This window comes from Actinia tenebrosa, unplaced genomic scaffold (assembly GCF_029948245.1).
Source record: "Actinia tenebrosa isolate PJP-AT-01 unplaced genomic scaffold, QUT_ActTen_1.0 PGA_scaffold6__47_contigs__length_16458017, whole genome shotgun sequence".
In the NCBI taxonomy this organism is placed as follows: Eukaryota; Metazoa; Cnidaria; class Anthozoa; order Actiniaria; family Actiniidae; genus Actinia; species Actinia tenebrosa.
Window position 1 is genome coordinate 5,874,997 of NW_028292583.1, and position 24,841 is coordinate 5,899,837.

The 24,841-nt window shown below is 34.5% G+C and overlaps 4 protein-coding genes across 10 annotated transcripts in view; 3 read left to right on the forward strand and 1 right to left on the reverse strand.

Annotated features, from left to right (window-relative positions):
* The window catches only part of LOC116307669 (uncharacterized), a 27,923-nt gene continuing 3,082 nt past the window's right edge, over positions 1–24,841 (forward strand). The window contains exons 1-7 of one of the 5 annotated variants that reach the window (XM_031717943.2): positions 2–253; positions 347–471; positions 603–662; positions 1,231–1,599; positions 2,407–2,721; positions 2,997–3,055; positions 3,584–6,869. In XM_031717943.2, the coding sequence (XP_031573803.1) occupies positions 142–253; positions 347–471; positions 603–662; positions 1,231–1,599; positions 2,407–2,721; positions 2,997–3,023 (1,008 nt within the window). In that variant the 5' untranslated portion in view covers positions 2–141 and the 3' untranslated portion in view covers positions 3,024–3,055; positions 3,584–6,869. Of the gene's footprint in view, positions 254–346; positions 472–602; positions 663–1,230; positions 1,600–2,406; positions 2,722–2,996; positions 6,870–24,841 lie in introns of those variants that run through there. The other 4 variants (XM_031717942.2, XM_031717944.2, XM_089039187.1 and 1 more) reach the window with 4 other exon arrangements.
* LOC116307670 (DNA-directed DNA/RNA polymerase mu) overlaps positions 5,717–24,841 on the reverse strand; it is a 22,851-nt gene continuing 3,726 nt past the window's right edge. The window contains exons 1-15 of one of the 3 annotated variants that reach the window (XM_031717945.2): positions 12,691–12,986; positions 12,574–12,611; positions 12,333–12,451; positions 11,509–11,568; positions 11,272–11,381; positions 10,417–10,486; positions 9,896–9,967; positions 9,626–9,758; positions 8,689–8,768; positions 8,414–8,466; positions 7,901–8,003; positions 7,405–7,475; positions 7,124–7,289; positions 6,647–6,733; positions 5,717–5,853 (exon numbers count right to left, since the gene is read on the reverse strand). In XM_031717945.2, the coding sequence (XP_031573805.1) occupies positions 5,764–5,853; positions 6,647–6,733; positions 7,124–7,289; positions 7,405–7,475; positions 7,901–8,003; positions 8,414–8,466; positions 8,689–8,768; positions 9,626–9,758; positions 9,896–9,967; positions 10,417–10,486; positions 11,272–11,381; positions 11,509–11,568; positions 12,333–12,451; positions 12,574–12,611; positions 12,691–12,776 (1,338 nt within the window). In that variant the 5' untranslated portion in view covers positions 12,777–12,986 and the 3' untranslated portion in view covers positions 5,717–5,763. Of the gene's footprint in view, positions 5,854–6,646; positions 6,734–7,123; positions 7,290–7,400; positions 7,476–7,900; positions 8,004–8,413; positions 8,467–8,688; positions 8,769–9,625; positions 9,759–9,895; positions 9,968–10,416; positions 10,487–11,271; positions 11,382–11,508; positions 11,569–12,332; positions 12,452–12,573; positions 12,612–12,690; positions 12,987–24,841 lie in introns of those variants that run through there. The other 2 variants (XM_089039185.1, XM_089039186.1) reach the window with 2 other exon arrangements.
* On the forward strand, positions 16,424–17,044 carry LOC148905916 (uncharacterized). Its single transcript, XM_089038844.1, has one exon. It carries the CDS (start codon positions 16,424–16,426, stop codon positions 17,042–17,044), a length of 621 nt encoding a protein of 206 aa, XP_088894970.1.
* LOC148905917 (uncharacterized) lies at positions 18,279–24,804 on the forward strand. Its single transcript, XM_089038845.1, has 3 exons — positions 18,279–19,475; positions 23,624–23,702; positions 24,374–24,804. Exons 1-3 carry the CDS (start codon positions 18,279–18,281, stop codon positions 24,802–24,804), a joined length of 1,707 nt encoding a protein of 568 aa, XP_088894971.1.

Here is a 24,841-nt window from a genome sequence, read left to right on the forward strand (position 1 = left end):
GAACGAGATTGTTTGGTTTTGTCAGTTTGCTTTCTTGTCTGCTGCTTGTGGGTACAGGGTTTTGCAGAACCAAGAATTATATTTTATCTGGGAATTTTTGATCGAATTTTCAACTGCTGATAAACTCAATCCATACTTAGCATGTCTTTGCAAAAGATTTCTCATTTTTTTGATAAAATTCGAGGTCAAAACGACAAACAACTTGAGGAACTGCGTATCCGTGTTCGACAACTCGCCAAAACCTGTTCACTTCGTAAGTTTATTGAAAATTTCTCAAACAATACTCTTACAGAAGAAGAAACTATAGTCTTATCTAACTATTTAACTTGTGGTTTTTTCTTTTCAGAAACAGATTTATCTAGAGAGAATTTGGTGGTTTTTATCCAGGATATTTTCTCTGGTATCACCTCATGGTTCGCCTTACAAGAAGACCAAGTTGACCAGATACTGGACCAGCTACGACGAAGTTTGGTAAGAATGAAATAAAATATTCTTAATCCCTATTTCCCGAGAAAATGATTGGATTTTTATAAGTATATTTACAATTTATAATTTATTTATTTAAACTCTACTAGTTTATGACAGTACTATTTTCATTGCAGGAAGGCCACGCATTTGACATGGATGTCTTTATTGCATGCTGGGAATTCTGGCTGAGGAAGGTACAAAAAATTTTGAATTGGTTTCTGAGAAATTTTGCCGTAAAGAAGTGAAAATGGGTGTTCTTTATATTTAGAGCATCAAAACATTAGAATGATGCCATTACAATGACTGGCCTGTGCTAAACTCATGCATAGAAAGGCTGCTTGTGTGTGTCTACCCCAAACTTATTGCACGCAACGTTGCATGCAACAAATCTGAAATTGAATTGCGCTCTACTCTTACAACATTGAGTGCAACAAATTTCATCATGTGAACATTGCTGCAACATTACCTGCAACATTTTGAAATTTCCAGCCAATCAGCTTGCATAAAATTTATAACTGCTGACCAAATATCTTAACATAGCAGACTGACGCAAGCATGTAACATTGATTTTGTTGCAATGTGTGTCACCCCAATTAAAATTTGCTGCTTGCAATGTTGTGTGCAATGCTGCACCGTGTGTCAGTACTGTCAGGAGTTTAGAAAACATTTACACAAAACTTGTAACTGAATTTGCATTCAATATTTTTTAAGCTACAGTGTACAAAAATACATGGGTCTCTAATAGTATTTTATTTGATATAGGATGGCACTAGAAAAACAGCTCTTATTGTGGTAGACATACAAAATGACTTCATTACTGGTAGTTTAGCACTCAAGAACTGTCCAGCAGGACAAGATGGCTATGAGGTCGTTCCCATCATTAACGACATCCTTAAACAGGAACGCTTCGATTTAGTAGTCTATACATTAGATTGGCACCTGCCTGACCATTGCTCATTTATTGACAATGTGTCTCTGTATCCACTGGATCCATCTAGTCCTGTATCGGCTGAAGATGCAAAGATATATGATACAGTAATCTACTCAAAACCAATAGTGTTGAAACAGAAGCTCTGGCCATCTCATTGTGTGCAGAACTCTTGGGGTTCAGAACTACATAAAGATTTGAAGGTACCTCATAATCATTTAATGGGGACCTTTATGGGGACACATAAAAACAATGGCTTAAGTACGTTTTCAGAATGGTTCTTTGTGTGCATGCCACCCGGGGGGGGGGGGGGGGGGGGGGGGTGGGGTATTCCCCTATATTCACTATACGGGTACATGCCACCAAACAGGGTATAGTTTTTAGTGATTCTACTATAGCTCTGGAACAGGGTATATGAAATCATGCTCTCTCTTCTCTGGAACAGGGTATCCATTTTCGCAATACAGGAACAGGTTATGGTTTTCAACAATCTTGCTCTGGAACAGGCTGGGTATGAATTTCAGCGATTTTACTCTGGAACAGGGTCAGGGCTCAGCGGCACATCCCTACCCTAAATGGGCAAGAGAACTCCCCCCCCCGGGGCATGCCATTGTCCTTAGTGTTGCCCTTCTTTCAAAAGCTAGGATGGCGAAAAGTTTCTACCAATATTCTAACCAGGACAGGGACTCCAAAGATGATGGCTTGCACACAAAGAACCATTTTGAATACTCTAGCGTCATCCTTTTGGCTTCTTTGCCCTCGATGCTTAACAATGCTTAAGGTGTCTAATATTGCTGACAGTCAATAATAAGTTACATGTATTTAGACGGCCCTAAAGTTGGTCAGGATATGAACAAAAGAGCATGAACAAGCCAAAGCCTCTTTTTTTGGAAAGATTATTTTGTCACTGGTTTCCTCTATAGGAAAAGATGTCAGTGTATTTTTTTAGAAATACCTGTTAATATTAAGCTTATCTACAATTTATTCATAATGATATGATTCTATTATAGCCTCCAGAGAAGAGTACTATTGTGGTTAAGAAAGGCGATTTATCATATGTTGACAGCTACTCTGCATTCTGGAGCAATGGACACTACTGTACGACAGAACTGTTTGGGATTCTTCTTAAGCATGGTATTACAGACGTCTATGTCTGTGGCTTAGCCCTGGATTATTGTGTGGAGTTCACTTCAAGGGATGCGACACAACATGGATTCAATACCTTCGTAGTGGAAGATGCTTGTTGTTTTATTTGTGAAAAGATGTGTGGTGATACCAAAATGGAGTTCAAGAAGGCTGGAATAAAATTGATGAAAAAAACAGATGTAAGTTTGTTGGCTCTCCCCCCACCCTCACCCCCACCCCTCTTTTGTTACTTCTCTTTCTCCCTCCCTTCCTATTTCCCTCCCTTTCTATTTCATCCCTCCCTTTCTTCCCTCCTACCATTCCTGCATTCCTTTTGCTCAACATTGACCAGGTTTGGTTAATAAATCTTTAATTCCCTTTGATGTTGAAGAAGCTTTTTTTAACAGTGTGCAACATTTTGTGATTAATGCATATTTAGTGTCAAAATTACTTTTTGTTTTAATTTGTATTTCAGCTTAAAAGCCACTTAAAACAGAGTTAATCTGAAATTCAAATACGTGTTATTCAAAAATGGTAAGTAAATTCATGTAATTTAAGGATTAAATACACTGTGTATAGTGACCCTAACCTATACACATCTAGTTTGCAAAATAGACTTTTACTGAATTTGCTTTTATCACAAAGCAGGCTCCAGAATCAAATTAAGTTTAGACTTGATGTGTTCATACATTTACTGTATTTTATGAAATAGAGGCTTTGCACCATCACGTGATGGCAGCCATGACAGGGGGTATAACAATAGAGTCTTTCTCCCCTGGGAAACTGAATTCTTTCTCATGTAAATCAGATTAGACCAGAATCAATTGTTCCTGTCATGGCTGCCATCATGTGATGGTGCAAACCCTCTATTCAACCTTGACTTGGAACTATTGTTTTGTGGTCACTGTGTGAATTCGAAAAAAAGTTTATTGCTTAGGATACATAGCTATAGAGTACATATAGCCTGAGCCATTATAATCCGATTAAATCCCCCCACCCCTTTCTTCCTATTACCCTTTTGATGTTATTAAATGTATATTCCATGAACCATTCTAATTATAGGCTTTCTTTAGATGGCAAATAAATGATGGTTTTTCATCAAAAATTTATTAATCATGTAGAGTAAGTTGTACACAAGCCGAGTAAGTTGGTTGCATTTGATCTTGACACTGTCTTAGAATTACTTAAATGAATAGTTTTGCTTTTAGAATAATTGGTTCACTAAGCTAGGGGCACCCCCTATATTGTGAAACAAAATCAAAGATGTATACTGTATAATCACTGGGGCAGAACAAGGAGAACTAATTAAAGCATATTAAAGGGCTACATACAAATAACAGCTGGTCAGTCGCCAGTAATGATGACCGGCCAAATTAGTTTTAGCGCAGCCATACCTCATTTCTGGTTCTTCAATGCTACTGGTCAAAATGACCGAAAAGGTAAAGATTTGACCAGACAAGTTCCAATTCAGGCTGGACAGATGACCAGCTGTTATTTCAAGCCCTGTATTACACTCTTAGTTAGCAATTGTTTCACTGATATACAGTCTGTATGACGCACTGCACTCTACAGTCCTTATCAGCTGGTGATTGCAACTAGAGTCAAAACCAAACTGGTGTCCAGAGTATCCTATAGAGTAACTCACAATATCATGGGGAAATACTGTAGCAAAGGCATGCAATATTCAATGGCTTTGCTGGTATCGCAACAAAAAGAAAAGAAAAAAAAGAAAAACCACTTGTTGATACTATAGAAATAACCAAACTGTGGAACAGGCTAAAGTGTTAATTTTTATGACAATTGCCTATTTTTGTATGATTTCCCCACCATTGTCATTGATAAATTCAAAAAAATTCCACATGCCTGTGATCAAATTGGAGCCAAATTGTTGGCATTACAGAAACTTCACCTGGGCTGCTTGGAATTTATTAATGAAAATGGGCTGGACAATCATACTAAAGTGGGCATGACTATCATACATGTAAGAAAACTTGGGCCAATAGACCAGTTTCAAATTCCAAATTACCGCTGTGTTCCTTGATTACAGACTCATTTGCACAGGGTTAGCCTCGAATCAGTGTTTAAATATTCACAAGTACCAACAGAAAAGTAAAGAATGCACAACTTCAACAATACAAACATTTTGAAACTCGATGGACCTTGACTGGAACACGTGAATATTCTGCACAAACTCGAGGCTAACCCTGTGCAAATGAGTCTGTAATCAAGAAACACAGCGGTAAATTTGGAATTCGAAAGGGGTCTATTCCACAGTTCCGTGATATTCTTAGTACTTACTAAAACATAAAATGACCATGCATAAAAGAAAAGGCAAGAAGAGACTATGTTCTTGTACTAAAAAGATTACTGGATTGCAAGGTTATAATTTATAATTAATTTATTATATTAAATTAGATGGAAAATGCTTACAAGAATGTTGTTAGACTGATAATGACGATGGAATTACTGAAAATCTTCTAATATTAGTCTTATCAACATTTTTTGTTATTTAAATTTGGTATCCCATAAATGTTTAGTACTACAGCTAAATATCAATCATAGTCTGATGTCTTTTCAAATACAAATACAATTAAATAATGTATTAAATAATATTTTGTTGAGTGTATTATAAACGAAAAACTGCACAATCTTCTCATACAATCCAAAATTTATAGATATTTGTGATGTTTTGAAAGTACCCAGATTGGACTCTCCTAATATAATAAAGGCTAGTCCAATTTTAAAAACTTTCAAATTGTACTCCAGATCATGACATTTCCTATACAAGCTTTGCTGGTTTGATTAAGAATCATCTAACATGGCTGCTAGAACATCTTCATGATTACGATGTAGAGTGCTCACACTAAATCTGTGAAACAAATACTAATTTTTAGCACTACATAGTGATAATTAAACAATAGGAAACAAAGGATTCTGTATGAAATAGTACTAATTAGTACTATTTAATGTTCACCGTTTTAGTAAGTGCACTCTACAAAGCCATTCATTAATAAATATACTACAGTGTATTTACAAATTAACTTTCATCATTAATTATTAGTATAAATAATTAATAATATCAGTTTTCAAATATTTAATTTTTGAAATGTTGTGAATTAAAAAAACGTGTTGTAGCATTCTGCCTTATTTTCAGCTTATCACTATAATGCTAATATATATTTTCATGAAATAAAAGCTTATTCTTGTAAATAAGTGACTTAATAGTAAGGTGCATACATTATCTAACAGTTTCTTTCCTCTGGTTCTCTGTATGTGAGATTCAAGGCTGCAAAGATATCTCTCTCATTGGTAGCTTCAATTGACTGTGGAGGCTTTAAAGGGATAGTTCAAGGGTTAATACATTTATTATGTCAACTTAACATGCAGGGAATGATTGTAGGCTCTCAGCCAATAAGCCTTTTCATAGTTTAAGAATCGATTCCACTGCGCATGCGATTTTATCCCAAATTTCTCACCTTCTTTTGTCTAAACCTTCTTTTGTTCTTAATTAAACAAAAGAAGGTGAGAAATTCAGGATAAAATTGCATGTGCAGTGGAATCGATTCTTAAACTATGAAAAGGCTTATCAGAAAAATTGTGAGTAAAAGGTAATAACAGACTGGGATAATAGATATTTTCTCCATTGGACTATAATTATTATATATAAACAAGTAAGTTTAGTTTCATGGTTTAATAAATAAAAATAATTCTACATGGTTGGGGTATTACTAAGAGCAACTGACGATAGAGATATGTGAATAATTGTCCAAGGTCTCTATTATGATTGCAAGATAACTGCTGTAACCTTTCAAAATGTCACAGGAAACTTGTAAGGCAAAGTAATTTTAGAGCAATCCTCAACTGCTAGAGTGCAAACAATATATCCGTAAAACACTAATTACTAAATTGTTCAAAATAGTGCTAGTTAAACAAAAGAAAACAATATAATAATTATATATTATATTAGCATAAAATAGTGTAACTAGTTAGTTTTACTAATATTTCACAGATGTATTGTTTGCACCCTAGTATTGCCACACCCTGTAAAACACTGGAGCCCTCCTCCAAATAAGATCACCGAATAAATTTAATACATTCAATCTACCACTGATCATGAAAACTAACCGTTTTGCTTCTATCCCAGGCTCCATGATTTGAGACTGCAATATTGAGTTCTTTCGTTGCATACAGTCTTAGAGATCTGTTAAATTGCTGGAAAGGATGGATTGGTGATCCAATAACTGTATTAATACTGTGTGACTAGTGCAGGGAAATTCACCATTACTATACCCACAGGGAGCCCACTTTGGATAAATGTAATAGACAATAATAAAATGCTAAGAAAGTATTGATAATACAAGTGAATGTGTCCCAAGGGCAGATCCAGCCAAAATTTTAGGGGAGGGGGGCTAATTGAGCAACACAATGGAAAACAAAAAAAAAGCATCTGATTCTTCAGTTTTGTTTTGTTTTGTTTTCTGAAGGGGGTTTCAGCCCCCCTTTGCCCCCCCCCCCCCCCCCCCTGGATCTGCCCTTTTTTCCTTCTGTCCTATGTTATACCTGAGGACATGAAAATGTTCTGTAGCTAATGTTAGTGCATACCTTAGATCCTGTCCAACCCAGGAGAGTCCAGGGGTACTGTGACATAGGTGCAACAATAAGGTCCACACGCCTGACCAGGTCAGGTGTAACCTCTTTCTTTTCATCACTAGTGTCCATTTTGAACATACAAAAACAATGATCATGCTGGTCCATTACACCTCCAACACTAAAATACAAAAGATAAGCCAATGACAATAGGTTGAGAAGAAAATAACAAAACTTAAAGCCATAGACATTCAGGAAAACAAAAGAAAAACACTGTAAAGAAATTCTATACCTACGTTTTCTTTTTGTCATCTGTCCTGTGAATGGGAGTTTTACCAACAGAGATATCTTTATGGACAATGTGACCCTTTTTTGAAAAAAAACGAAATGAAAATAAGATAAGAATGGAAGAGAATAGAAGAGAGATGAGAAGGGAAGTGATGGGAGAGAAGAAAAGGAAAGGATGAATTAAGCTAGAGAAAAAAGAAGGAATGTGATGCAGAACATATTAAATGAAAACAAATAAGAAAAATGTTCACAAATAGCAATTAAATTCGTTTACTATGAATTTCTCTTTCAGAGTTGCATTCTCTACTAATATATGGTTATGGCATATTTTTTCATTTCTAAATCAGATCACGTCACTCTTGAAAATAAGATTCTTTGTTTGAGTTGTATCCATATTCATGTGTCTTCTGATGCATAACCATTAAACAAAGAAATTATACTCTAGAGAATGACACTGGTTTGAAATGGGAAAACAGTGGATAATTTCCAATTTTATGCACTCACCAGGTGTTCTAGTCTATCGACCAGTTTCACTAACAAATGTGAGATTTTGTTATCATCTGGATGTGTGATTAGAAGGTCAACATCATGACCTGAAGTCTTTCCTCTGTAAGCAAACAAAATGGAATCAGATGAATGCTATGGGTGTCAACGATCTAGGCTTTCATTTCAGAAAAACATGCCTTGGTCATGCTTCCAAATGTCAAACATCCTTTTGGTCTTCATTCCTTTCTTCACATTTCAGCTTCCTTGTGATAATTTTCTTTCCCACAAATTATCAAAATGATGCCGAAACATGAAAAAAGGAATGCAGACTAAAAGGTTGATGCTTATCAGCAGAGTCTTAAGCATTTGGAAGCATAACTGAGGCATGCTTTTCTGGCGTGAAAACCCAGATTGGTGAAATCCACGATAGTAGAATCAGTCCTAGAATAGGAGAATGACACATGATTTTGATTTTCTAATCATTCTGCTCAAGCTAAATGGGTTTATTATAATTCAAGAAATTAATTTTACCTTCTGTATCCACCGACAAGTTGAATTGTACACCCTGGCTCCAAGTCATCCAGCTACAGAAGAAAAAAGAAACAAAACAAAAAAATTATGAAACATTTGCTAGTCCTGTAATATACATTTTTGAACTATCTCTTACAACAAGAAAGATTTTAGTTTTTAAAGATTGTAGTATTTCTTTTTTTCTGAGTTCCTTTCAGAGACCATGAATGATAAAACATTTCTATGAGGATTAATATTTCGACATAAATTTCAAGTATTAATAATGGATCCATTACTTGAGTCGTTACTAATTGTGTTATGGCATCTGCTTCTGATCTGGAAACACCATTGACCACACTCTCGTAAAATCGAATACCTACAAGTTAGAAGTATCTGGCTGTTATTGACAAAATGAAAGCAAATCCAACCTTATAGCAGAGTTTCATATGCAGAATCCAAATACGGCGTTCGATCAATTTGAATAACTATTGTTCTGGACTCTGACTAGCAAAAACGATTTTCACATTTATGAGAGGCTAGTCAGTCCAGAACTGTATAACAATATTATAGTTATTCAAATTGGGTGTCATATTTTGATTTGTTGTATAGCATCCATATTGTAGTGCAAATATTACTGCACTTTGATAACATGGACAATTTGAAATGCACTTGCAGTTAACATAACAAAGGCTACCAAGGCGATAAAAAAATCGAAACTGGTTCGTAGCATCTATATAGCTTTAGTTCTGCCAGACAAAACTCAACATTGCCTGGACATGGTCACCTGCAACAAGATTACAGAAGGCTCCCACAAAGCTCTTTTGCCAGCAACACTTTCAGGGGCAGATCCACTCACACAAACAAAAAGATGTGCTAATGACCAAAATCATTTGATATCTAGATAAACTTTCACTTGGTTTATCAAACATTTGTATCAAAATGCATAAACTCTGAGGGTTTTCAGCTTTGTATCATTGACACGGCCATAGTTTACCTGTACTTGTCATGAGTTTAGCCTAGACCTTTACCTTGGGCATAATGTTTTCCCATTTCAGACCATGTGTCATTCTCTAGAGTATCATTTCTTTGTTGAACAGTCATCCATGATAAGACACAACCCAAACAAAGAATCTTATTCTCAAGAGAATACCTGACACATGGTCACTGAAATGGAAACACTGCTATACGCCCAAGCTGAAAAGTTCTAATATATCCCACTTAGAGATATCCTACCTACAAGCTGTTGGTTAGTGACTTTCAGCGTCTTGTCTTTTAAGGCTTGTCTAACATCTTCGATTGATCTGTAACCTTGTTCAAACCATTTACGACCAGTGGCTGGACCACACCCATATACAGGAGAGAAATTCTAAAAAAAATTTGATTTAAAGACAAATTATTTGCAGAAAACAATACAGGAAATATATAGAATGAATTTGGTTCCACTAACCCAATTAAATGATATAATACAAAGTTGGAGAACTTTTAGAAAATTTAAAAACGAACCTCCATTGCATGAAAAAAGTCACTTTTTCGTATTTCTTCCACCTCATCACAAACGCCTTTCTCAAGTATTTCCTATGCAAAAAGCAATAACCTTTAAATAATTTTAAACGTCTATGAATTAACGGTTTTCTTCTTACACATATGAATGGCAGTTATGCACTAGTCAACTGAAATCCACGACCCCAGGAAAAAGGGATGGATTTACTGTATAATTAACGCGGCAAGACAGGGCTTACTGTCAAACCAGCTCATGCGTTCCTGCCAAGGTTCAAACATTTTGATGATGTTTTGAGCTTCAAAGCGAGATGGAAATCAAGCTTGTAATAATAAAATGAATCTTTGAACCTTGAGTAGGAAGGTATGAGCTGGTTTGACTGTAATGTGCATTTAACAGCGTGAATGCAAGGGGATACGGTTTCAACAGCAAATCTTTCTCCTGTGGTCGGGAGAAGTGTTAAATTTCGAGTTTATTTTTTCTTTTAGAACAAAAAATGCTATTAAGTTAAAGTGTTATAACATACCTGAATAACTTTTCGGCTGTGATTTCCTAAGTGACTAAGCTTTGCTACCTCGACCATCTTTTCCACCTTTCTAAACAGGTGAGAGAAAACAGTTCGCTTTTATGTTTTTGTAGTTGAACTAATTTATCAGCCATGTTGGATAGCACACTGTGCTGAAAGATGATTTCGTATGAGAAACGATACGGAAAATTAGCAGCCTTAACGTATCTTACCATATAGCGGTAACTACGCGTTGTGATTGGATGAATAAAAGCGGTTTTCGTATGAGGAGGGAACGTGATAGGAAAATTCGTAGCCGTAACATATCTTACGTATCCGTAACTACGCGTCGTCACGCGTGGTTGGATGAATTAGAGTGGTTTTTATTCGTACGAGTCGGTGCTGCAGCACCGTGACTGTGCTTTCTGATTGGATGAATTACTGGTTGACAATGGGAAGGCATTTTAATGTTATCGTGTACGCGTTGTAACGGACCGCAATGCCGTACGTTTTCCACTCATACATTAACCATTCTTATGGGAAGTTGTCTTAATGTTCCGTCATGTTGTAATAGGAAGAATAAAAACAATTTCACTTTACCGCCACGTTTGCTTGGTTCTCTTTTTAAGCTCCAAAAATGCTTAGGGCCGGTTATTTTATCCTCATGCTTTGCGCGCCGCGCTCACCGTTCAGCTGGAAAGTATTTTTTATTTCTTTTTTAAAATACAAATTACCATAACCGTTGTTTTGGATAGCTATGGCACCCCATGCGTGCTGTGTGCTCTCATGAAGCACGCGCCTTTAATCAAACAAAATGCGAGATTTATAACAATTATTGTATCTTATATCTATAAATATAAATGAAAATTGACATACTTTGGTAAAGATTTCAAACTACAAGCTGCTCTTCGGAATGCTAAGGCACGGATATCCCTCTGACTGCTGTCTTTATAAATTGCATGACGTTCAAGGACTTCTAAAGCATCCTGCATCAATGCATAACATTAATTAAGAGGATCACAGTTTTCAGAATTGGGATGCATTGTGTGCATTGCGAATGATCTGCCTTTGGCAAAGGTGAATTATTATATATGATAATAGAATACTACTTACTGTGAATATCTTATTTGGATGATTCAGAGGGGCAGGTCTCTGGCAAATATACTTCACATCCTGAACAAAACGTAAAATAGCTGACACCAGTTATTTTCATTTGAAATGTACACTATAAATGGTGTTGATACATGATGATGATGAATGAGGGTGATTAAATGGTGATGATACATGATGAATGTGGGTGATTAAATGATGATGATGGCAGTGACATGATGATGATACCTGATGTTGATACATGATGGTGATACCTGATTATGATGATACATGATGATACATGATGATGATACATGATGATGATATGTGATGATGATACATGATGATACATGATGATGATACATGATGATGATGATACCTGATGTTGATACATGATGGTGATACCTGATTATGATGATACATATGCACGATGATACACGATAATACATGTGCATGATGATCATACGTAATCATGAGCGGCAGGGCTATACAATCAAGAGCCAGAGGCAAGTGATTGTATGGGCAATACAACATACAACAATTTTGAATTCAATATATGCTAATTAGATACGACCACTAGTGCTGTATCAGAACAGTATAGATCCACTAGTGGTTGTATCTAATTAGCATTTTCATTGTAAGGTTTGTATCAGGTTTACATGATATTCATGTGACCCGATTTCTGTGTTGCTGGATTGGCTTCAACCCTCATTAATTTTCCATGAAATTTACAAATGATAATACATGAAGATGATGATACATACACACAATGATACATATGCCCTATGAACATGATGTATATTACAGACTGCAAACAACATACTGTCATTGTAGCCAATGTATCTTACCTTATTACTTGATGGCTGTTGATCTGAGGGTTTATATTCTTCTTTTGGATTTGAATATTTGATTCTGTAACTTTCTGTAATGGTGACAGGCTTTCCCTTGGTGTTGCATGCTGTTAGCCCTGAAATGTAACAATTACAAGAGCCTAAAAGGTTAGGTTCAAGAATAGTTAGTTATTCTAGACTAGAATATCGGCATATGTTATACGATTTAAACTATGAAATCAATTTAAACAGAACTTACAGTTTACATTCACTAGTTCCACATTTTCTACACTTTTTCTGTGAAAATAGAGTGTGATCAAAATTACCAATCATTGATTATATAACCATCTATTGAGTTCCTTAACAAGCAATATACCTTTTTAGCTTTAAACATTCCAAGTTTGAGTTAGCAGTGCCCCTGCTTAGGTATAGATCCAAGCCCAGAGTTTGGTTGCATGGCATGGTTTGATCTGTAAGTTTTAGTCATGCCCTTATGTTAGCCTTACATTTTACTTTTGTTTGATCGTGCATAGACATGCAGGATTGATAATATCACTCAGTCTTATTTAATAGCCAGATGAAGCTTCCATTTTTAACTACATGTAGTAGAGGGCACTGGCCAGTTCGGACACAATTTAGCCATAGATTTTATTTTTTGATTTTGCAGCTGGTTTTTAGGGGTGGTATTACCCGATTAAAATATTGCCTAGATATTATTAACGACTAAAAGATGGAACCCAAACGAAGCTCTGATAATTGATTTATGTTTTTAATGTTATCAAGGATAATATTTGTCGATTGAGGGATGGTTATTTTAATCGCCCCACATCCTAGGTTTCCTATGCTAGGTTTCCGATGCTAGGTTTCCGATGCTAGGTTCACACCCTAGGTTCACACCCTAGACTCACATCCTAGGTTTCCTATGCTAGGTTCACATCCTAGGTTTAAAAAAAATAATTATATGTGAAAGTGGCTTAAAGAAATAGTTATATTATATATTAGAAATGTTCTCGGAAAACAGATATAAGGAAAAAGCTATAAATAATAATAATATGACAAATAATAATATGTTGAATAGTATAATGGACGAATCAGTACCAGAAATTGATCTACCAATTTTAAAACCGGTAAAAGCTACAAATATATCTAACAAAAATATGATCAAAACAGTTACAGACAGTGTTCAGAAGCAATTAAATGAGTTTGCTGACTGGATCATATCATATGTTCCACCAGATGTTAAGAAACCAGCCAATAAACGTTTGGATGATTTGAAAAACGAGGTTAATAATATTTATAAAAGTATGAAAAATACAGGTGATGTGCAAAAGGAAATGAATATTGCATACAAGAAAGAGTCAGCAATGAAGGGTTTTTTATCGTCTTACAGGATCAAAGGTGAGGAAAAGATTGATCCTAAATCGTTTATAGAAAAGTATAAGACCACAGTTATTAGAACGGTTGAAAAACATCAAAAACCAATAAAAATGAAATTAGTACTAGAGTGTGTATTTTATAAAGAGGAGCATAAAGAGATTGTATACACATATGGATATTTTCATAGTAATATAGTTATTATTGTACAAGCTACGAATATAGAAGATGTTTATGAAACATTGACAGGTGATATATTAGAAAAGATTAGTAATTTCCAAAATAGTGGATCGGGTTGGATATTCAATAAAGTGGAGAATTTAGATATTCATATAGATAAATATAAGCCTATGACAGCAAAATCTTATATCCCATTACCAGGAAAATTGAAGAGTAAAGAGGCTATTGTTAATCCTATTAATAAGGATAATGAATGCTTCAAATGGGCAGTTACAACAGCTTTATTTCCTTCTCATAAGAATCCAAATAGGATAACTAAAGCTCTTAGGAATAATAGTGAAAAACTATGTTGGGATGATATCGAATTTCCTGTTCAGCTGGATAAGATTACTAAATTTGAGAGTAATAATCCAGGATATCGAGTAAATGTGTATAGATATATTAATGAGTCTGTACCTATTAGGATAAGTGAGGTTGAAAATGAAGATAGTAAGAAAACGATAAATCTACTATTAATATCGAATGAAGAGACTAATCACTATTGCTGGATAAAAAATATGAGTAGGTTAATATCATCTCAAATAACTAAAAATGGTCATTGTAGGTATTATTGTGAAAGGTGTCTCAACTCGTTTAAAACTAAAAAGGCTTTAGGCATACACTATGAGTATTGTAAGAACCACGAGGCGGTTAAAATTACATTACCAAAAAAGGGATCAACGATCTCGTTTAATAATTATAGGCACTCTATGCGAGTCCCATTTGTCATATATGCAGATTTTGAATGCTTAACAGAGAGTATCGATACATGCCAACGAAATGATGAAAGATCATATACTCAACAATACCAAAAACATAAACCATCTGGTTATTGTTATATGGTAAAATGTTATGATGATAGTATATATAAACCAAAATTGTATAAATATACTGCTAAGTCAGAGGATGAGGATATTAGTCAAAAATTTGTAGAATCGATAGAAAATACTATTAAAAATGTTTATAAAAGATATCATTACAATAAGAAGGTTAATATGACGGACAAGGATAATATGAATTATGATAAAGCTACACGATGTCATATTTGTGATGAGGAGTTGAATGGTGATAAGGTATTAGATCATGACCATCTTACAGGTAAGTATCGAGGTGCAGCACATAACGAGTGTAATTTGAATTACAAGATACCGAAGCATATACCGGTGATATTCCATAATTTAGCAGGTTATGATGCGCATTTATTTATCAAAAATCTAGGTTCTACAGAAGGGAAAATAGATTGTATTCCCAACAACGAAGAAAAGTATATTAGTTTCAAAAAGGAGATAATAGTAGATACATTTGAAGACAAGAGTGGTAAGGTTGTTAACATTAAACGTGAGATTAGATTCATTGACAGTTTAAAATTTATGGCCTCGAGTCTAGATTCATTAGTTAGCAATCTAGAGAAGAAACAGTGTAAGAATATGAATTTTTTCTATGAGGGTAAAAAGCTTGATCTATTACTTAGAAAAGGTGTTTATCCATATGACTATGTTAGTACATTAGATAAATTAAATGAAACATCTCTACCCCCGATAGAAGCATTTTTTAACAAGTTGAATAATACACCAACTACCATAACTGATTACGAACATGCACAAGAAATATGGAAAACATTCAAAATAAAATCTATGAAAGAGTATCATGATTTATATCTTAAGAGTGATGTCATCCTATTAGCTGACGTGTTTGAGACGTTCAGAGATGTGTGTATGGAGAATTATAAGTTAGACCCATGTTGGTATTACACAGCTCCGGGACTATCTTGGGATGCTATGCTGAAAAAGACAAAAATTAATCTTGAGTTGTTGTCAGATAGTGAAATGCTATTAATGATAGAATCTGGAATAAGAGGAGGGATCTCAATGATTAGTAAACGTTATGCACAAGCTAATAACAAATACATGAAATCGTTCAATAATAAGGAAAAGTCGAAATTCATCAAATACCTAGATGCTAATAATTTATACGGATGGGCTATGTCGCAGAAGTTACCATCCCGCGGGTTCAAATGGATGAATAAACTAGAGCTCAAGAATTGGAGAAAACACCCATGCATACTAGAAGTAGATTTAGGTTATCCAGTTGAATTACATGATCTTCATAATGAGTATCCATTAGCACCTGAGAGACTAGTTATTAATAGAGTAGAAAAACTTATTCCTAACCTAGCTGATAAGACGAAATATGTAGTACATCATGAGACGTTGAAATTGTATGAAAGTCTTGGATTGAAAATAACGAATATCCACAGAGGTGTTACATTTCATGAGTCTGAGTGGTTGAAACAATATATTAGTCTTAACACAGAACTCCGTACGAAGGCTAAAAATGATTTCGAAAAAGACTTTTTCAAACTGATGAACAATAGCGTTTTTGGGAAGACAATGGAGAACATACGTAACAGACAAGACATTAGGCTGACAACGAATGAAAAGCAGACAGCAAAATTGATTAATATGCCTAATTATAAGAAAAGAACGATATTCTCAGAAAATTTAGCTGCTGTTCATATGGGTAAAACAGAGTTAGTATTCGACAAACCCATATATGTAGGTATGTCAATACTCGATCTTTCGAAGAATTTGATGTACGACTTTCATTATAATTATATAAAACCAAAATATGGTTATAAAGCAAATCTACTATTCACAGATACTGACAGTCTTATGTATGAGATTGAAACAGATGATTTTTATAAAGATATTGAGAAAGATATAGAGACAAAGTTTGATACAAGTAATTATCCAGAAGATCACCAAGGAGTAAAACAAAGGGTTAATAAAAAGGTTATTGGTATGATGAAAGATGAGACAGCAGGTCAAGAGATTACTGAATTTGTAGGTCTTAGAGCTAAGTTATACGCTTATAAAACAGATATTGAAGAAGCAAAACGTTGTAAGGGTGTTAAAAGGTCTGTCGTTAAAAGGGAGATATCATTCGATGACTATAAGGAATGTCTATTTGAGGGGCAACAAATTATGAGGAAGATGAATGTAATCAGGAGTCATAAGCATCAAATATATACGGAAACTGTTAACAAAGTAGCATTATCGAGGGATGATGATAAAAGAGAAATAGAATCAGATGGTATCAGTACTAAGGCTATAGGCTATAGAAATATTGATGAATGACTATATGATCGTGAAAAAGGTGAACTAATAAAACGTTATGAGGGTGTAATTGATAATTATGATAGAATAGCTTCACAGAAAGTCGATAAACCAAGTAAGACAAGCAAATTATATTAAAAAATTTGATATACAAACATTTATTTTTAAAAAGTTGGTATACAAAAGTTGGTAATGAAAAAATTATCGAAGTAAGATCTCAAAAGTTGTGACGTCACGGCACAGCTGTGCCGGTCTACAATACATTACTATAGATGGATAGGTGGGAGCATAGTATCTTCAGGTACGACTTGTAATTCTTCTCTGACGAAATTTCTTTTCGGTGCACCATCAGAGAGGTAATATAATACAGGTTGATTAGCTGACACAACAGTTCTCGATATGTCATATATTTTTAATGACCATACAGGGTCTGTTGCTCTTTTACCACCACCTTCCAACTCACCAGGTTGATAAAGATATCTAACTTTCACACCTGCTGGTAATCTTTGTTCTAATAATCCAACAGGTCTTTCGTAATTCACATGATTTTCATGTACTTCTTTCAGCTTTATTCCTTCGATAGGGGCTTTTCCAGTTATTCTCTTTACACCACTGTTTATACCACGTATGACAGCTGGTAGTCTTTCGACCCATTCGCGAGATCTTTCATTCTTATCCATTAACATTTCTTTTGCATACTGGTGACTAAATAGTTTCTCTGCAATGGTTCGATTAGCACGCTCGACTAATGCTTGGGATCTATGGTTATTAGCTTCTGATCTTTGTACTTTAACAGATTTATTTTTCATTATTCTCGTAACTTCACCCATGAATTCAGTGCCTGGATCAACGATAATTGTTTCAGGATATTTCAAACGTCTGGAGTATATCTTTTCAAACCCTCTGGACAACTCTGTTGAGTACTATATCAACAACCACAAGAGCATATTTGTATATCTTTCGTTTCACTGTATCATGAGGTAGAAATAGTAAGTCTGCCTGATGTATTTGATTAACTTTCTCAACATTCCAATGGTATCTAGGAATATACTGTGGTTTAGGTAAATATATCTGCCATAATGCTTGCTTTTCCAACCATTTTTTCACAACTTGTTTTTCAATATTAGTGACGTCGACTAGTTTATCAATAGCTTCATAACCCTTCCAGTAACCTTGTGGGCTGTAATAATGGTTTGATAATTTTTTATTATCCATATAAGTTATATAAAATAATAATCTTTTATAATATTATATAATGAGTCAATCAATAAGCGAGGTCCTTGATATTAATAGAGAGACAAAGAAGGCATTTGCTCTAAAAGCCGAACGAACACTTCACCGTGTAACCTTTAATCCGAGCAGCGCAAATCCAGGGGAAACGTTGTACGTTCACATCCCAAAATTGAGCGAAAATATGGTCTATATACCTGGAAGTGTAGGTCTTATTTTTAATCTTACCTTAACTATGGGGCATGCAAACAACACTTTGGTTAATAACATTTCCAGAAACTTAGTGTCGCGTATGAGAGTGCTTTATGGGGGTGAAATCTTACAGGATACGAACCGCATGGACTTATACCAAACTTACCATGATTTATTCCTGATGAAAAGGGATCGTGAAAATATGCTAAGAGAGGGAATTTCCTCTGCGAATATGAGAAAGCTAAGAACAGCCGCGGGGGATAAATCATCCACAGATCCAAAGGAGGTTGCATTAGCTGGCATCTACAGCAAAAAATATCGTTTAGCCATTAATCATCCTATCTTAGACGACCACGGTGCTTTTTATCCTAGGGCGTTATCCAACACCATAACATTCGAAATTACCCTGGTAGAGAGTAAGAATATTGCTATCACCAGTGACAATTCGAAAGAACACAATTATAGCCTTTCTAATATTGAATTGGAGTATGAGTGCATTCATAGTGATTACCTTGCCAAAGAGGCGCTGTCCAACTATCAGGTAGGAAAAGGATTCTACTATGAAAACGTGCTACTGCATAAGACACTTACTATTACCAAAGCCAAAGATTCCGTGATTAATGAGCATGTTAATATTCCAAGACGGTCTATGACGGGAATTCTAATGTTGTTTACAGAACCTTATGTCGTTGGTGCAAGAGACTCGGAAAAGTTTGTTTATCCAGCTCTTACTGGTGTGAATATCAACGTAGATGGCATGCCTAATAAGCTATTTAGCAAAGGAATGCTAGAGACAGACTTTTGGCCTGCAATAGTGAAAAAGATGGGTGTAACTGATAATATCACCCAAAAAGACTTTTATAATGACAAGTTTGCTCTATGGATTGATCTAAGAACGTATTACGATAAGGAGCTTCATGGCTCCGGCCTATTGTTGAACTCTACAAAAGATGGAGTTAAACTAGAGCTCAATAGAACAGCTGCAGGAACTGGCAATATTAATTGTCACATGTTTGTCGTTGCTGATGCTGTTATGGAGGTTCGACATCCAAATTTGAAATTATTAATGGAGGCTCAACATTCAAATTCGAAATCAATAATGGTGGATCAACAGGCAGATTTGAAATCAATTATGTATTAAAAATTAAATTACTATTAATAATATATGGAAGAGTTAATAGATAAATTACCGTTTCACTGTATCATAACAGGGCCTACGAACTCAGGAAAGACTAAATACCTGATAAGTCAATTAAGAGGTGTATATAGAAATGTTTTTGAATATATAGTATTAGTTTGCCCAACTTATATAAAAAATAAGACGTATCAAGGGTTTGGTAACAACGACCCAAGGTTTATTATTATAACACCAGACGCTAGTAATGTTGATGAGATTAATGATATTTTATCAGATATAACAACTGTTTTTTCAGGTTATAAGACATTAGTTATTCTTGACGATTGTGCATTTAGTAAAGATCTCAAACAAATTTCGAATAAATTTATTGAATCTAGCATTTAGCGGAAGGCATGAGAATATATCAGTATGGGTTCTTACACAACAGCTGACAGCAATTGCCAAACCATTTCGTGAAAACGTTGGATGCATCATTAGTTTCTTTTCTCCAAACAGGTTATCAAATCAGACATTATTCGACGAATATGGTAGTGGATTAGATACAGAGCATAGAAAACATTTTATGGAAATACTAAAATCGGAAAAATATGCTAGAATTTGTTTCTGTCTTCGTCACCCATTTCATACATATGTGGATATACCAAATAGCATAAAAAGGTAAAATATTAATATAATATATATAACATGGAATCAATCCTGGATCAGTTTGCAGATAATAAACTAGAAACAATACCCGAGGAACCAGAAGTAAAACCTATCGAGGAAAAGAAACCTGGTAAGAAGAGGAAAACAGCTGATAAGAAAGATAATAATAGCGCAGAGATAGAGGAAAAACGTGAACAATTATCTATTTTATCAGTGCTCGGTACAATCGAGGCATACACAGGTCAGAAGATGAGTCTAGGAGATGTTAAAAGATTACCATCCAAGGATGTTGAGAGGTATTACAACCGATATCAAGTTATAATGGGTAATCAAGTTACTGGATCATTAATTGACACAAGCATTGAGGTTGCTGCTGAGATAGCTAGTTATGCACTACCAATCGATGATAAGGAATCACTATGTTCTGATCTTAAGGGTAATCCAATGGTTAGACAAGAGCTTTCTAATGTAGCAGGGTATATCGTTTTAAAAGGCGGGCGATTTGTGGCTCTTGGAAGTGGGTTACTCCAAATTATAAAACACATAGATTATAAAACTTTGGTTAAAAAGGAGGAAGGACCAACTGATGAAATTGATATGGATAAGTATATTAATGAAACTGTTGAGAAAACTCTTGAGCATTGTTGAGCATTGTTGAGCATCTCTTGAGCATTTGTTGAGCATTTGTTGAGCATTTGTTGAGCATTGTTGAGCATTGTTAAGAAGTCTGTTGAGCATTTGTTGAGCATTGTTGAGCATTGTTAAGAAGTCTGTTGAGCATTTGTTGAGCATTTGTTAAAACTATATATAAATATATAAATATAATTATATATTATAGCAAATGTCTGAAACTGATAGTGAAAAAATTGATCAAATTACAAAACAACCAGAACAGAAACTAGAACGTACCAAGGACCCTAAAAGGGTAGCCGCTGGTAAACGCCTAGCAGCATATCATAAAAAGGCTAAACAAGCTCTTAAACAAGAGAAGGGATTGGAACCTGTTGATGATGAAGATGTGGAATCTTCTAAATGGATGCCGGAAATATCACTAACAACAGCATTAACAATGGTTGGTATCGGACTAACAGGTTTGGATTTATATCTTAGATATCGAAAGCATAATAATTATGAGGTTAATACACCACCTACTAATCTAGACGAAAAGCCTAAATTACCAGCTCCTTCATCGATGAATGAATTACAATTATCCCCTAAACCAACAAAGCCATCCAAAATCCCAGTACCTAGAATAGGTATGGAATAAATTCATATAAAAATAAAAATAGTTATTAATATTATAAAATAATGTCAAGTTCAACTGAAAACAAATTAGTGAAAACCACCATGGATGCTGCAGTAACCGTAGGGATTGCTGCTGGAATTGGGTATGTAGGTAAGAAAGTCATGAAAGAATCTTTTATTAATGACCCATCAAGTTCCTTGTCTAACTATGGGAAATGGGTTTTGGTTCTTGCTGGTTCTATGTATTTGAAGGACTATCTCGAGACTAAAAAGATTATTCCAACAAATTTGTAATACTGGTATAAGAATAATATACTATATAAGAATATATATATAGATGGCAACAATAGCTGTAATGATAGCTGGAGCTGTATTAAACGCTACAGCATTTGTGGGTGGTTCTTATTTAGCTAAGTCAATTGAAGGAGGCTCATCAAAAGTTGATGATGAGAAAATAAGACATGACAAGGCTCTCGAAGAATATCAAAGACAAATGGGTGAGTATGAAAAGAAAAGACAGGCATACCAAGACTGGTTAAATAAGGAGTATATCGATAAGAAAAACGCTGATGAAGTTTTGGATAATGCAGATATGGCGTTTAAACTATATAGTAAAGCTCATCCAGATGTTAAATTCGATATCGAGGATAAGCCTACGTTTAGTGATTATTATAAACCAAGTAATAAACAAAAACAGTATGAGATGATATATGTTGGTGGCGGTATGTTGGGTGCTGGTTATCTAGCATCGAAATTCTTGTAAATTTATATAAAAAACTATTTAGTATATTAATATATATTAAATGGAAGCAGGTGGAATTGACTTTGATCCATTAACCCTAGAAGGGGAAGCGGATATAAATAAGACAATCGTTGATGAATATGATCAATTGATACCAAGTGAGGATGAAGGCGGCGAAAGTTTCTTTTCTAGAATGAAACAAAAATTTGGTAAAAATTATAGGTATGCTATCGAACGTATTAATGATATTTTTCAGCTCAAAAACAAAGGAGAGGATATTCCAGCCTATATGGAGCTTAAGAATATAGAGGAGTTTGAAGAAAACCAAAATAAGATTAGAGAAGGTGAAGTTAGAATTACAGAAGCTGAAAATAGAATAAAAGAGTTGTATCCCAACTGGGATCCTAAAAAAACTCCATTCCTTTTCGATTTAGATGAATTTGGTCGAGTAGAAATAAGATTAAAAAATAGAATAGACTCTAAAATATACTATCTAAATGACCTAAGCAAAGCACCCAAAACAATAACTGATAATCTAGGACCATATATTACCTATATTGAAGAGTATAAGATGATTAAAACTCAAATTGATGGATTATTTCCTGAAAATACTATCGATGATGATACATTTAATCTTCGATATGGTAATAATAATAGGATTGAAATTAGTGTAAAGGGTAGTGTAAAGGGTAAGGACTCTTGGCATAGCATTTATAAAAATGATGGAACATTAAACAAAAATATGCCTAATATAACCAAGAACGCCTTAGGAAAGGAAGCAGATACATTATTAAAAGAGAATAATGATAATATTGATAAAAAAGTTGAACTAATATCCAAGTTGGAGGAAAATATAGTTGATATTAATGAAGATGATACTACATCAGTTATCACAACAAAAGAGAAGACAAATGAAGTGATAAACCAAAAAATCAATGAATTGCAAGAAGAAATAGAACAATTACAAGAACAGAATGAAACAATAGAGGAAAAATTGCCATTAAGAGAACATGTAAAACAAATAATAAAACGCTATGGACTTACCGTTACTGGTATCGCTTTAGCGGTTGGTACCATCATTGGTGTTATAATTAATAGTTTGAAAAGTGGATTAACTACTGTTGCTAAAGGTGTTGGTAATGGTTTGAAGACTATTGGCAAGAAACTAGCTCAAATACTACCCGGCATGGTTGGAGCAATAGCCTCTTTTTTATTTAGAACAGCTGGGGAGGGTTGGCTTTCTTGCTAAGAATGCATGGCTGCTCATAGTTGCTGTTGTGGTGTATATTGTAGAATCATATAAAAAGAAAAGATAATTATATATTATATATAAATGACAATATTACACATTGATAAAACAGTAGCTGATAACACTATTTGGTTTGATACCCTGATTCAAAAAAGTAAGCAGATATCACTAATATCTTGTAATTTCGTAAATAAGATGATGAATCTTAGTAGTGAAGGAACCATCTCAGATTCAGAAGGTAATGTACTATTAAGAATTCCGAAAGGTAATTACTCTAATGTTACTCAAGTAAAGAGTATAATTGATAAAGTGTTGTTTATTGGTGAAAAACCTGCTAGCATAGAGGGAAACTATCTTATCCCAAGCGTTGATATTAAACTGAATGATTCATTAGCAAAGCTATTAAATCTCAACACTAATCTCAAAGCAAAATCGAGAAATGAAGTAAAAATATCTAAAACCCCAATTGCTATATATATACATTGTGGCGCTATTGATTCAAAACAGGTAATATGTAGCAATAAATATTCCCAGGTGTTGGCTTATATCAATACAAAAAGCCTCAATGATACAATAAGCTACAATCCAGAGCAGTTGTACATACCTATGCTAATCATGGCTATATCAATAGTATAAGAGTATGGGTTACTGACACTAATAATCAATTAATCAAGGATGGTTTATATCCAATGCATCTAGTATTGGAAATCATATAAAAATAAAATAGTAATTATAATTATATAATGACTGATTATGATACGATTTATCCTGAGATTCCTCAACCATCTGGGGAAAACTTTCGACTTCATAAAGTAAATATGGTTCTATCTCAGCTTGGTAGTGAGCTTAAGCATTATGAACATGTTAGAAAAAAATATTCAAGAGTAAGATCATTCTTTCATTCAACAGCTATAACTACAGGAACCCTAAGCGGATTATTCACAGCTTCTGGAATAGGTACTACCCTAACAGGGCCTGGTGTTGTTGTTGGAGCGCCTCTAAGTGCTGTTGGGGGTGTTCTAGGACTGGTTTCAGCTGGTTGTGGTGTTATGACGAAAAAACTCACTAAAAAGATCTCAAAACATGAAAAGACTATTCAACTCATCAAATCGAAGGAAAATAGTATAAATGATCTCGTGTCAAAAGCATTACATAACAATCATATAGATGAGAAAGAATTCGAACTTATCATGACTGAGCTCACTAAATACGAAAAACTCAAATCGAGTATCAGACGGAAGAAAAACGAAAATCTTTTAAAAAACGATGTGGATGTGAACAAGTTGAGAGAGGAATTGAAAAAGGAGCTTGTAGACCAACTCGTAAATCAAAGGAAATAACGATTTCCTTCAACAGAGATCCATTTGGGGGGTATAT